The 13669-nt window shown below is 36.0% G+C and overlaps 1 protein-coding gene and 1 pseudogene across 1 annotated transcript; both read left to right on the top strand.

The window, feature by feature from the left end:
* The first annotated feature begins 542 nt into the window (after positions 1-542).
* On the top strand, positions 543-5951 carry LOC134241758 (sushi, von Willebrand factor type A, EGF and pentraxin domain-containing protein 1-like). The gene is made up of 6 exons (XM_062723780.1): positions 543-907; positions 995-1171; positions 1371-1484; positions 1576-1821; positions 1943-2140; positions 5715-5951. Exons 1-6 carry the CDS (start codon positions 589-591, stop codon positions 5900-5902), a joined length of 1242 nt encoding a protein of 413 aa, XP_062579764.1. The 5' UTR covers positions 543-588; the 3' UTR covers positions 5903-5951.
* A 6887-nt stretch (positions 5952-12838) lies between these two features.
* Positions 12839-13669, top strand: part of LOC134241757 (uncharacterized) — a 1223-nt pseudogene continuing 392 nt past the window's right edge.

Here is a 13669-nt window from a genome sequence, read left to right as displayed (position 1 = left end):
GGTCTTTCATTTAGTGGAACTCTCCAACTCCAGGGAAGAACCAAATAAAGTTCAAACTACATTGCGTATGACCTTAAATTCAGCATTCTGAATGGAAACCCCGTCCACCCACCGCCACCCAGTGCACCATTTTGCGTAGTTCCTATTTATAATCAATAGATTCATCAAAATTCATTAAAATAAAATGAATTTAATTTTGGTTGTAACGCTGTTTTTGATTGGATATAAAAATTACTTTATATCGTATAAAATGGGACTACGTCACAATGACTTGCGTCAAAAAGGTATCAATCCGCGTGACGTTACATGTATTCAAATTTTGTACAAACTGAAGTCATTTTGTAAGAACAATCATCTTTTTTCTTACATCAAATGAATGAAAATTAAATTATAAGCAATAAGTTTCGCTGTTTATAAAGCGTAAACTGCCCTAACCCAGTTTATGCCGTATAAAATGAGTAGCTATTAAATTTATTCCTTAAATCTAAAATCACCTGACACTCCATGTTAGATAAGAACAAGCACTGTATTTAAGGGAGCGTTAGGTATTAAACACAGTGAGTTTATCTAAATTCCAATCTCACAAAGATGATTGTGATGTTTATTTTGATACATTTGATGGATTCATCAGAGTCTGGTATTGCTCCGACGTGGCACGAATGTGGCTGTCGTTGGTTACCGTGGGAAGGGTGGTCAGATTGCAGTGCTAAATGTGGTGGGGGGAGTAGATACAGGAGCAGAAGCGTATGGGTCTATGACAAATGTAACAGAAGCTTTTCTGCTTGTGCAAGCTATGATATGGGCAGTGAGTGGGAAGACTGTAACACATTTTGTTACCAAGGAACATACCGCCCCAGTTATGGCTGCAATTGTCAGGAAGGATGGTGTGGAAGTTGTTGTAAAAACCGTAGGTATTTAAATTAATTTTAAATTAATTTATTGAGTTGAAAGGTAATTCAAAATTTCACCTGGTATTTCAACCCCCGTATTTTAGAAATAACATGTGGAGATCCAGGTAAACTAAGCAATGGACAGGTAACTGGATCTACTTATACCTACGACAGTACAATTTCGTATCACTGCTATCAGTACTATAATTTGACTGGTGGAACCAGAACTAGAAGATGTCAGACCAATAGTGTTTGGAGTGGTCGTAAACCCCGATGTGCATGTAAGTAAACTAAAATAATTTTTTATACTACATGTAGTATGTTAAAATTCGTGTTAGGCAAATAATGATTTAAATTCAAGTTTAAAAGCAAATCAATTTTATCGAGGTTCGCATAGTTTGTTTCATCAATGAACGTAATTTTCCTTTATGAATTGTGAGCAATAGAAAAATAAAGATTAGTCGCTATTACCATATATAGTTGTGAATTCCTGTGCCAGTAACCCATGCCAAAATAATGGAACCTGTGTTAATGGTTTGGATCGATATGACTGTGTTTGTACAAAAAGCTACACAGGGAAAAATTGTGAAACAGGTTTGTTTTGTAAACTACTCATATTCTCGGATTTTTGTACCTATAATTTATTTTTATACACACGGCATACTAACGATGCAATTGCACATAGATATCCAGCCTCCAGTAATGACTGGTTGCCATGACAACATGACGGTCTTTTCTTCAACACCTGAAACTTTCCTTAACTGGACGACACCCAACTTTTATGATCCCGTTGGGAAGACTTTAACTGTTTCAACTAATTATCCCGAAAACAGCTGGAAATTTCCATGGGGAGATTTCACAGTTCAGTATGTGGCTCTGAAACCCTCAAACGGTTTACGAACAAGCTGTTTATTTAATATAAAAGTCCGACGTAAGTTACATGAGATATACTTTTTCTATTGTTTTAAATACATGTATTCAGCAGTAATGTTTTGCTAATCTGATAAATTAAAAAATAGTGGAATTTTTTTTCTTTTTCAATCATATCCTAGCTCATCCTTGCAAGGATCTAAATATTCCCCAAAATGGAGCCAAAGTTTGTAATGGCTGGAAAACTGATTACGGTGAATTTTGCCTCGTCTTCTGTGGCCCCGAGTACAGTTTGGATGTGAGATTCAGCCATCACCAGTGGTACGTGTGTGGAGCGAGTGGTACATGGGCACCGGATGGGACGATGCCTAACTGCACAGGTACATCATGTTCAACATATTATCAAGAAAAATATATTATGTATCAATTTATTATTATTTTTGTAAGTAATCTTGGTCTTTTTGCCCCCTGCTGAAAGTGGGGAATATAAGTACAATTCTCACCTTACCTTGGACTTTCAGTAAGGCATGGTATTCTTGACATTACATAATTAGCGTCTGAAAATTACACAGCCTTTCATTCACTGCTGAAATATACATGTACTGCGAATGTAAATGAATGTATTAATGATCCAATCACAGCGTTTCGTACGACAGAGAGGTGGGACTGAAGTCGTCTCATCGTTGTCAAAAACAATATAAATTTGATGATGTCATAATTTTCTTAACCAGTGAAAATCTATTCGCCATTTGAGAGACGTTTATTACATAATATTTACATTTGCAAATGTTTTCCTATATATAACACTACTGAAAGCAAGCGTTTTTATTTAAACAATAAAATGCTTTCTTTGTTTGTTATTACTGGAATGAACGGAAGCAGCTGTTGCAGAAAAAATACATAACCCGCGTAAGCGGGTTTTACGCGGGTTATGTAAATTTTTTCTGCAATAGCTGCGACCGTTCATTCCAGTAATAACAAACAAAGAAAGACATTTTATTGTTTATATTTATATCTGTTTAAATAATCATTTAAAGTAGGATTAAAAAGATTAATTATTGTATTAATGATGCGAACGTCTTTATACGTTTCATTGATGGAACAGCCACTGATCAAGAAATCTGTACTGGCGACATGCCGACTGTAGTTCATGCAGTGATAACCGCAATGGGTTTTCTTAAGAAATAAAGGAGAAAATAGTCAGCGGATGTAAATATAACTGTATAAATACAGGTACGGGGTCGAGAGGTCATAGATGTGCGTATGGTTGGCACATGATCAAATCTGCCATAAAGCCCTTCGGGCTTTTTGGGATTTGATCACGTGACCAACCCGTTTTACATCCCAATAAAACTCAAAAAATGATACCTTATTTCTTAATTGTTGAAAAAGTCACGCCCTACTAATTAACAATTCACGTCATCGTACTACTGTGCCAAGCCTCAATGCCGCGCCAAGCCAAGGTCCTAAAATTAATAAGTATAAATTGATATCATTATGCGAAAAATACCCCTTAAATCTCTCAGATAGGTGCGAAGCTAACCCTGATCGTTCGAATAGTGTGTAACAATTATAACCTAGATATCTTGAGTGGATGCGAGACTAACCCTAATTTCTAGACTAGTGTACGAGGACTAACCCTATATCTCTCGAATTGGTGCAAAGCAAGGACTTAACTTAATCAGTCGATTGGTGTGCGACAACTAATCCTAATATCTCTGAAAGGTGCAAGAAATATCAATCAAATTGAATGCGAGGACGTATTCAGAAATGATGGCATTTGAATGCAGGACAACGGCGTCAGTGATTGACGTCGAATTATTGTGACGTCATATACGGACATTGGCTTGTAAGACAATCGCACTTTAGCACAGCTCGTCTTATAGGAAACGAGCTTTCGGACTTTGGCGTGACCATCAGACATTGGCGTCCGTACCGACAACAAACCATCGGGGTTTGGCGAGACCATCGGAATTAGGAGTCTTACAAATATAATAAACATTTGATAAGTGTAATCAAAGGAAATAAAAAGTAATGTTCCCATCATATGTTTAACTGCTCAGAGGTCTCAGTAAGGAAACTCTGATAAAGACAACTATGAGTATTATTCCTTTTTTGTACTTAGAAAGTTATCTCTCTTATCAGAGGGTCGATACCCCTTAATTTGCTTTCCCGCTTTCCCTGGTTGCTCACTGTCAGAGGTCAATAGAGTTCAAAATGTGAAAACTCAATGGATAATGCTAAAATCCCGTTAAAGTAAGTCTATTCAGTTATGGGTTACGTAGATTAGTGTGGATCAGAAACCCTCGACATGAGAAATTGTATTTGTAACTTTAAAGAATTGCAATATAATAAATATATATTTGTAGTTGTAGCTCTTGGATTTCATTAGGTTTTTATGCCCACGTAAACGAAGTTTCGGGGTTTATAGTTTTTGTCGTGTCCTTCTGTCTTTCTGTCTGTCTGTATGTCAAACTCTGAGGTCAAGGTCAAAGGGTCAACGTTCTTGTTATCAAATGAAAGGTCTTGTCACAAGGATTGACTATGTAAAGTATGAAAGCACTAGCCCGAACTCTTAAAAAGTTATGGTCAAGGTTTGCTTTTTTAAAGTAGGTCAAACTCAAAGGTCACGGTCAAGGGGTCAATATTCTTGGTATTCTATAAAGGGACTTCTCGCAAGAATAACATATATGAAGTATAAAAGCCCTATCCCTTACCGTTTAAAAGTTATGGCCAAGGTTAAAGTTTTTCACAAGGTCAATGGGTCAAGGTTGTTGATATCCAATGAAAGGTCTTTCTACAAAAAATACATATGTGAAGTATAAATGTCCTGGTATCTACTGTTCAAAAGATAAGAGTTTAAAATTGTAAAAGTGGGTCAAACTCCAAGGTCAAAAGATCAAATTTGGTGGTGCTCAAAGAAAGGTCTTGTCATACGGAATACACATGTGAAATATGAAAGTCATACCTCTACTAAATCAAAAGTTATGGGCAAGGTTAAAGTTTTTGCGGACAAACAGACAAACAGAGAGACAGACAGACAGACGGACGGACACGACAAAAACTATATACCCCCGAAACTTCGTTTACGGGGGCATAAAAATTCAATTTTTTTTACTTTGGCCATAACTTTTGAATAGTAAATACCAGGACATTTATACTCTACATATATATTCTTTGTGGCAAGATCTTTTACTGGATACCACCAACCTTGACCTTTTGACCTTGACCTTGGAGATTTACGTAATAACAAAAAAAACTTTAACCTTGGCAATAACTTTTGAACGGTAAGGGCTAGAGCTTTCATACTTCACATATGTAATCCTTGTAAGAATATGCTTCATTGGATACTAAGAGCATTGACCTTTGACCTTGGCCTTTGAGTTTGACGTACTTTTAAAAAATAAATTTGATAATATCTTTTAAAGGGTAAGAGCTAGTGCTTTCATACTTTGCATATTTGATTCTTGTTACAAGACCTTTCATTTGATATCAAGACCTTTGACCCTGTGACATTGACCTTAGAATATTACATACTTTTAAAAATTCGTAACCTTGGCCATAACTTTAGGGCTAGAGCTTCTATACTTCACAAATATATTCTTTGGAGCAAGAGCATTTATAGGATACCAATAACCTTGCCCTTTTGACCTTGGAGATTTCTGCACTTATGAAAAAACATTAACCTTGGCAATAATTTTGAAGAGTAAGGGCTAGGGCTTTTTTAATTCATATATGTAATTCTTGTGACAGGAAAGACCTTTCATTGGATACCAGTAACCTTGATCTTGAAGATTTCTGTACTTATGAAAAAAGTTTAGCCTTGCCATAACTTGGGAACAGATGGTGATAGGGCTTTCATTGCATCTAAGAAAAGTTCAATCTTCACAATGTTGCCATACGGGGGCATCAGTGTTTCATTAACACATCTTTTTCTTTTGTTTTTCGTCGTAGGAACGTTTCTCACAAAGAAGACGGATGATGACAAATTTAGATTTAACAACAACTGCTCTTCTACTGAACAGATCAGCAAAATGCAAGAAACATATCTTTTATCTCTTAAATCCTCTGCATATGCATATTTTTGCTTTAAGTTCAGAGATCTTTGTCATGAAAAGAATGTTGCAGTTTTTTGTACATAGTCAACAAACAATATATACAAGATCTACTGGATTTGATATGCTTTAATCTATCATAATCATAATCTATCTTTTAATTAATGACTGTTTATAAATTTTTTTCTCCTATTTCTTTCTTATATTCTTCTCTTAAGTTAAAATGAATAAAAGATATGGAGTTCGCATGACTTTGATTTTATATAAAACTAAAGTACATGTGCCATTTCAAGCAACAAAAACAACAATTTTTAGAATAATAATTGTATTTATGTATTGAATGCGATAACTTAGTTGAAGGTTTCCGGTAGGATTAATTTTGGTAAATTGTGAAAATTCTTAGATCCACGCCTTGGTGGATGGATTACATGTAATAGGTGTAAGGTCACGTGGTCAGCTCAGCGAGTCATTCAGTTGTATTGTGATAACCCGCAATGCTGACCACGCTAACTGGCACATCAAAACAAAATAGGCCAAGGATAGTAGTGAAACAAAATACATGTACATAAAAAAAAGAAAATATATATATATATATATATATATATATATAAACAAATAAAACCAGAACCAATCAAATATATTGACTGCCGTCATGAGAAAAGGGCCCATATCTTTTGACGTCACAATGCTCAGAAAACGACGTCAAAGTCGCGTTATTGTAAACACGGAAGTATTTTGTTGACTGCATTTTGTGAACCAAAAATAAAATTGAATTTCAAAGTGTATCAAAAATTTGAAATTTGATGCGGACATTTTTAATAGGTATTTGATATTATTTACTATTTAGTACGTAAATTTATTCATAATTTTGTTTAAGTATTTAACTTGTTGATATACGGAACATTGGACATGCACATTGCTAGGAACAGCGATTAAAACGATGTCTATGCATGACTATATTAAAGCTGCTGCATATTTGTTTTCTGGGCAATTTACAATTGCTGAAATTTGAATTAATGATAAGAAGTCTTAATATTAAAATATATTTTCCATATACATGTACATTCTTTTTCAGAGAGAGAGAGAAAGAAAGAAAGAGCGAGTGAGAGATCTATGCACATATAGTAATTACCGTTCTTATGAGCGCTACTTATATACCATAATTTAAAATGTATTTAGCCATTTTAATTTTAATCCATAGTTAATCTTACTGATGTACCCCGATAGCCAGCCTTAGGTGAACTGTCTATTTTACAATGTGTTTAAAAAAAGGGGGGGGGGGGTAAGTAGACAAGCCAAAAAAATCTCCGAATTAAAAGACCGGTTAAAGTTCAAGGTAAAAACATAATCCCTCTTTGATTGAATAAAAATACTGGGAAACCTTCTACATCAACAATATTTTTTTAAAGTAAATTAACAGTAAGAGAACATGCTAAGAAAAAAAGGAAAAAAATACGAAGGATGGGGATGCCCCGAAAATTTTGCTTTAAAAAATTTGTTTCAAAAACAAATTTAAAATGATCAAATGATCAAAAATAAAATCAAAGCAATTGTATGATTTTACATGACACATAAATACCCATTTTAAGGGGTAGGAATGCAGGGGTGGAGGAGGGGCTTCAAAATAGACGTGCCTGATGTTAGTTTTATGTTGTTTTATGTATTCTTATGCTCATAGGCAAGCTCACCGCAGCTTGTTTTTGCTAATTTTGTATAAGTCAAATACACTTTCATAGAGATGAATAAAGTCATTCATTAAAATGACGGTATAAATGTGAACAATTTAACAAACAAGAAGGGGATCAGATTCACAAGCTTTGATCAGCAGTTACGTAAATTATGATAATGTCTGATGCCCAAAAACTAACTAGAAAATGTATCTGTAAGACAAGACAATCAAAACATCACATGAAAAAGTTAGCAAAAAGATGGCACATCAAAACAAAAAAGGCCACAAGATGTGACATGCATGTCACATCCATGTTAGATGTGACATGCAGATCACATCCGCGCCATCCCATGGCCTATTTTGTTTTGATGTGCCATTGCAAGACAGACAGACAGACGGACGAACACGTCAAAAACTATATACCCCCGAAACTTCGTTAGCGGGGGCATAATTTAAAAAACGCAAAAGTCACGTTCACAAGGTTGCAAGGTTTCATAGTGAATGCATGATTTTAATTTATCATTCGAGACTGCGATGTTTTCTGAATATTTTTTTTTAATATACCACAACAACCAAAATGAATTTGAATTACCATATCTATATATTGGATTCCATTAAAAATCATTACAAACAAATATGATAGAGACCGGGTTCCATTAAATGTTCTACCAAGTTCCTTCTTTACTCCTCACTAAGATATTAGTGAAGAAGAAACTTCAAGAGTTGTGTGCAACAATATATTTGGGAAGCTGCTTTTTAGCTCAATTCAACGAAGTTGGCGTCGGCGTCGGCATCCCAGGTTAAGGTTAAGTTTTTTGGAGCAGTTTTCTTTTTAAGTACTTCTGTGTCCTATATTGATTAAACATGCATGGAAGATGGTTCTAGTATGTTTCATTGTATCAGTCAAAGTTTCAAATGCTGCAATTTCAGCAAAGGAATGATCAGGTTAATGTTTTGAAGCAGGTTAACATTTTTGGTGCAGTTTTTGGTGTAAGTTTCATTTCCAAGTAACTATAAGCCCTATGTTGACCAAATTTGCATGGATGATACATCTAAGGATGCATACTACCAGGCTTGCTTCGGATGCTGAATCTGACCTAAATTTTCCGGTTGAGTGAACAGATAAAAGTTTTTGGTGCAGGTTTCATTTCCAAGTAACTATAAGCCCTATGTTGACCAAACTTGCATGGATAATACATCTAAGGATGCATACTTCCGGGCTTGCTTCGGATGCTGAATCTGACCTATATTTTCCGGTTGAGTGAACAGGATAAAGTTTTGGGTGCATGATTCATTTCCAAGTAACTATGAGTTCTTTAATGACCAAACTTGCATGGATGATACATCTAAGGATGCATGCTACCGGACTTGCTGCGGATGCTGAATCTGACCTACATTTTCCGGTTGAGTGAACAGGTTAAAGTTTTTGGTGTAGGTCTCATTTACGAGTATCAATAAGCCCTATATTGACCAAACGTGCATGGATGATACATCTAAGGATGCATACTACCGGGCTTGCTTCAGATGCTGAATTTTACCTACATTTTCCGGTTGAGTGAACAGGTTAAAGTTTTTAGTGCATGATTCATTTCCAAGTAACTATGAGTTCTTTAATGACCAAACTTGCATGGATGATACATCTAAGGATGCAAACTACCGGGCTTGCTTCGGATGCTGAATTTGACCTACATTTTCCGGTTGAGTGAACAGGTTAAAGTTTTTGGTGAAGGTCTCATTTCCAAGTAACAATAAGCCCTATGTTGACTAAACTTGCATGGATGATACATCTAAGGATGCATACTACTGGGCTTGCTTCAGATGCTGAATCTGACCTACATTTTCCGGTTGAGTGAACAGGTTAAAGTTTTTGGTGCAGGACTGATTTCTAAGTAACTATAAGCCTTATGATGATCAAACTTGCATGGATGATATATCTAAGGATGCATGCTACCGGGCTTGCTTCGGATGCTGAAACCGTTCACGGGAGCCTAGTGGTAGAGCGTTCGCTTTGTGATCGGGAGGCCCGGGTTCGATTCTTGTTCCCGGCGCCGCGTCAAACCTAAGACGTAAAAATAGGTAGTGACTGTTTCTTCGCCAAGCGCTCGGCATCAGAAGTGAAGGTCACGGGTCTTTCGGATATGACCTTAAAAACATAGGTCCCGTGTCACGGCAGGCGCGATAAAGAACCCTCACTGCTCAATGGCCCTAAGTGCCGAGTATAGGTCTAAATTTGAAGCCCTTCATCGGCATATGGTGACGTATCCATATGAGTGAAAAATTCTCAGGAGGGACGTTAAACAATATACAATCAATCAATCAATCGGATGCCGATTCAGATCTACATTTTCTGGTTGAGTGAATAGGTTAAAGTTTTTTGGTGCATGATTCATTTCCAAGTAACTATGAGTTCTTTAATGACCAAACTTGCATGGATGATACATCTAAGGATGTAAACTACCGGGCTTGCTTCGGATGCTGAATCTGACCTACTTTTTGTGGTTCAGTGAAAATGTTAGTTTTTGATGCATGATTCATTTCCAATTAACTATGAGCCATATAATGAGCAAACTAGCACAGACGATACATTCTATGATGCACACTAATGGACTTGCTTCGGATGTTGAATTCGACATACATTTTTCAGATAATAGACCAGGTAAAAGTTATGGGTGCAGGTCTATTATCTATGGTGGCATATTTCTGCCCCTTGTGTGCAAGTTATTTTTCTATCAAATATGTCGACATGCAAGATAGATATGTTGACATGCAAGATAGTTATGTCAACATGCAAGATAAATATGTTGACATGCAAGAAAATTGCAATCAAATAAATATTTTTAAAAATCTCAAATATCGCCCACTTGTGACATCCAACATGCTAGATGCTACTTATTTATGTTAACATGCAAGATAAATATGTTGACATGCAACTTATTTATGCTGACATGCAACTTAGTTATGTTGACATGCAAGATAAATATGTCGACATGCAACTCATTTATGTTAACATGCAACTTATTTATGTTGACATGCAACTTAGTTATGTTAACATGCAAGATAAATATGTTGACATGCAATTTAGTTATGTTGACATGCAACTTAGTTATGTTGACATGCGAGATAAATATGTTGACATGCATCTTATTTATGTTAACATGCAACTTATTTATGTTGACATGCAACTTATTTATGTTGACATGCAAGATGAATATGTTGACATGCAACTTATCTATGTAAACATGCGACATATCTATGTCGACATGCAACTTATTTATGATGGCATGCTGTTTGTTTGAAAAAGGGTGCAGTTTAATCAAAACCTGTGGTTGCAGTGAATGAGAAGCTTAACCTCTGAACGTTCATCTGGTCTCTACACAAATGACAAGGTAAAACTTTGTTTTAGATCTGATATAAAACTGATATTAATCGGGTGATTTGTATAATCCTTACTGATAGTAATTCTTGGTGTCAATGTTTCTTTTGGTCAGAGTGCCCAATTCTTATATAATATGTGTACTTCATGTTGCTATTATTTGATCAAACATAATTGCTAGCGCTCTCGAGCGCTAGCAACTACGTTAGTCCAAATTCCTTGAATACGCATGCTCGGCCGCCATAGTGGTGCATTCTGGGAAAACTGTGAGATCATGTTGTTTATTGTGTAGCTTACACTTTAAAGATGACTTCATATTTATAATATTTCAAATTCTGGGGGTTTTTTTGCTGACGGAAAAGCCCGAGTCATTATCTGATTGTTCCAAACAATGACAAGGGAGGTTTTTTTGTTTTAAATCTAAGCACAACCAAAGATAGATTCTAATTTCTGATTGGTCAGTTCAGCCAATCTTACAAATTCCAGAAACAGAAGCAAGAATTTACATTAAAAACAACGAATAAATCCACGATTTGTGTTAAAAAAATTCTGATGTGTATGGCTTTTAGCCTAATACATTTCTTGACAAAGATGACCCACAGGACCAAGCTATTTCACATGCGTTCCAAATTCTCTGGACTCTTTACACAACATACACTTTGAGTTATTTTCTATATACCTTTCAACTCCCATGTATTTTCTTTGCTAAATTGCCAAGAAATTCTCTTCTTTAAATCAGCTCATACATGTAATGTCTCAATCGGCATCCTCTTCATATTATAGAGAGCCCCCCCCCCCCTCTCCAGTAAAGGTCATATATGTTCTGTTGCGCCAAAACTCCAATAGGTCACCTCCCCTTGTTTCTTTACCTATGTGTCTATAAAATACGCTTTACAAAACAATAATAACTTTATCACTCTCCAGCCTCGATAAAATTAAAGAATTCAGCAAAATAAATCACTTGATCACGGATCTTCCTTTCTATGTTTAAAATTGCTACGGCGCTAGCTCACCTATCTTTTTAAAAGATAAACTTGTACTTTTAGTACTTCACTATCTTCAGTAGTGGATCCAGGAATCTTGAAAAGGGGCCCCAACCAGTTTGTGGTCGGGGTAAGGGCCCACGACCACACCAAAAAATTGATTTATTAAATCTTATGTGTAATTCGGACACAAAAAATGAGCCCTGACCCCCTGTCCCCCTCTTAACCCGCCAGTTCTTTTTTACATAAGTTTAATTGAATTGCATTCTTTTAATATGTTAAACTCTTACAAACCAAATGGTGGTGTATTTAAAGAATGATTTAGTTTGATGTAAAGGACAAGACAGGGTAACGGTCTAATCTGGCCCTTTATTTGATGTAAAATTCGGGACACTGGTAAAACTGAGATAGTTTGTAGTTAATGAGTTAAATTTATATAAGTTACTTTAAAACAAACACTAATTTAGATTCAAAGCTTACAATGAAGCCACTAGAGGGTGCAGAAGAAGGACATTTTCTAGAATTTAATCAATTCTGGTGGGATTTCATCATATTTGAGATACTTTTCTCTTCGGAAAACATAGAGCACAAGCTTGCCTATCTGAGATATTTACACAAAAACTGCATCTGATATTGGTGTATAAAATATATAAATTTGGTAGGCAGGCATTGTGCGCTCTATGTTTTCCGAAACAAAATATGTTGTAAAATCGATGAAAATTCGCATAAAAATGAGAAATATCAAAAATTGACCTATTTCCTGACCTCTCTGTGACCTCTAAATACATACATGTATATTAATCTTAGAACCTATATATACTAATTTTGTGGCAGGGGTGACAACAGGTTTTTATGGATAAACTTATGCATCATTCTTAAAGACATCCCAAATCGGGGGTCATATACTGCTCTTACCCTATCTTGTCCTTTACACATGTATAGAAATCAAAACAAAAATTCATTGTGCATTCCCCATTTTTTTCAGCGACAAAAATACAATGGGTGAAAATATCTATACACCTGCTCTGGCTCAACATTTGGTTGTGGATGGGTTACCTCTCAGCAGGAATGAAATGATTGCTGTTTATTACCACTCTGGTTATACTATCCAGGAAATCATTGGATTTCTTGCGACCAGACATAACATTGCTGTTAGTGCAAGACAAATTCATCGAGTTTTAAGGGATATGAATCTTACGAGACGAAACAACCAGCCACGTTTGGAGGACATCGTAACGACTATTCTACATGAACTTTCAGGCTCGGGCGGTGACATAGGCTATAGAGGAATGAGGAGGCGTCTGCTAATCGACCATAACCTCAATGCGTCTTGTGAATTAGTGCGCCTTGCATTAACTGTTTTGGACGCAGAAGGTGTAATAAGGCGTAGACAACGTCGTCTTCAGCGTAGAAGGTACATTAACGAAGGGCCGAATTTCTGTGTTCATCTAGATGGCTGGGACAAGTTAAAACCATTCGGAATTTCCATTCATGGCTGTGTAGATGGCTTTTCAAGACGCATTCTCTGGCTCAGAGCTTGCAATTCTAACAAAAACCCTGAGTATATATCCAGATTTTACATAGATTATATCAAAGAAATAAACGGGGTTCCTGTAGTCGTATACGCAGACAGGGGTACTGAGAACTCCATAGTTCGAGATTTGCAATACGCTTTGCGATGGAATCACCAGGATCCCTTGCAAGGACTATCAAGTTTTAGGTATGGATCGTCATATAGAAATACAAGAATAGAGCGATTTTGGCGGTGTTTACGAGAAATGTGTGGCAATTTTTGGATAAATTACTTTAAGGATATGGATAATTTAGGT

The sequence above is a fragment of the Saccostrea cucullata genome, unplaced genomic scaffold (genome assembly GCF_032062105.1).
Source record: "Saccostrea cucullata isolate Sc308-1 unplaced genomic scaffold, CSIRO_AGI_Scuc_v1 ctg5303, whole genome shotgun sequence".
NCBI classification, from domain to species: domain Eukaryota; kingdom Metazoa; phylum Mollusca; class Bivalvia; order Ostreida; family Ostreidae; genus Saccostrea; species Saccostrea cuccullata.
Note: the sequence above shows the minus strand (reverse complement) of the source record. Positions and strands in the feature narration are given on the sequence as shown.

Excerpts from the sequence above, each read along its gene's own strand:
- LOC134241758 (XM_062723780.1), top strand. The coding sequence starts at position 589 with ATGATTGTGATGTTTATTTTGATACATTTGATGGATTCATCAGAGTCT. Across the intron at positions 908-994 it reads TGGAAGTTGTTGTAAAAACC|AAATAACATGTGGAGATCCA; the intron begins GTAGGTATTTAA and ends CCCGTATTTTAG. Across the intron at positions 2,141-5,714 it reads GACGATGCCTAACTGCACAG|GAACGTTTCTCACAAAGAAG; the intron begins GTACATCATGTT and ends TTTTCGTCGTAG.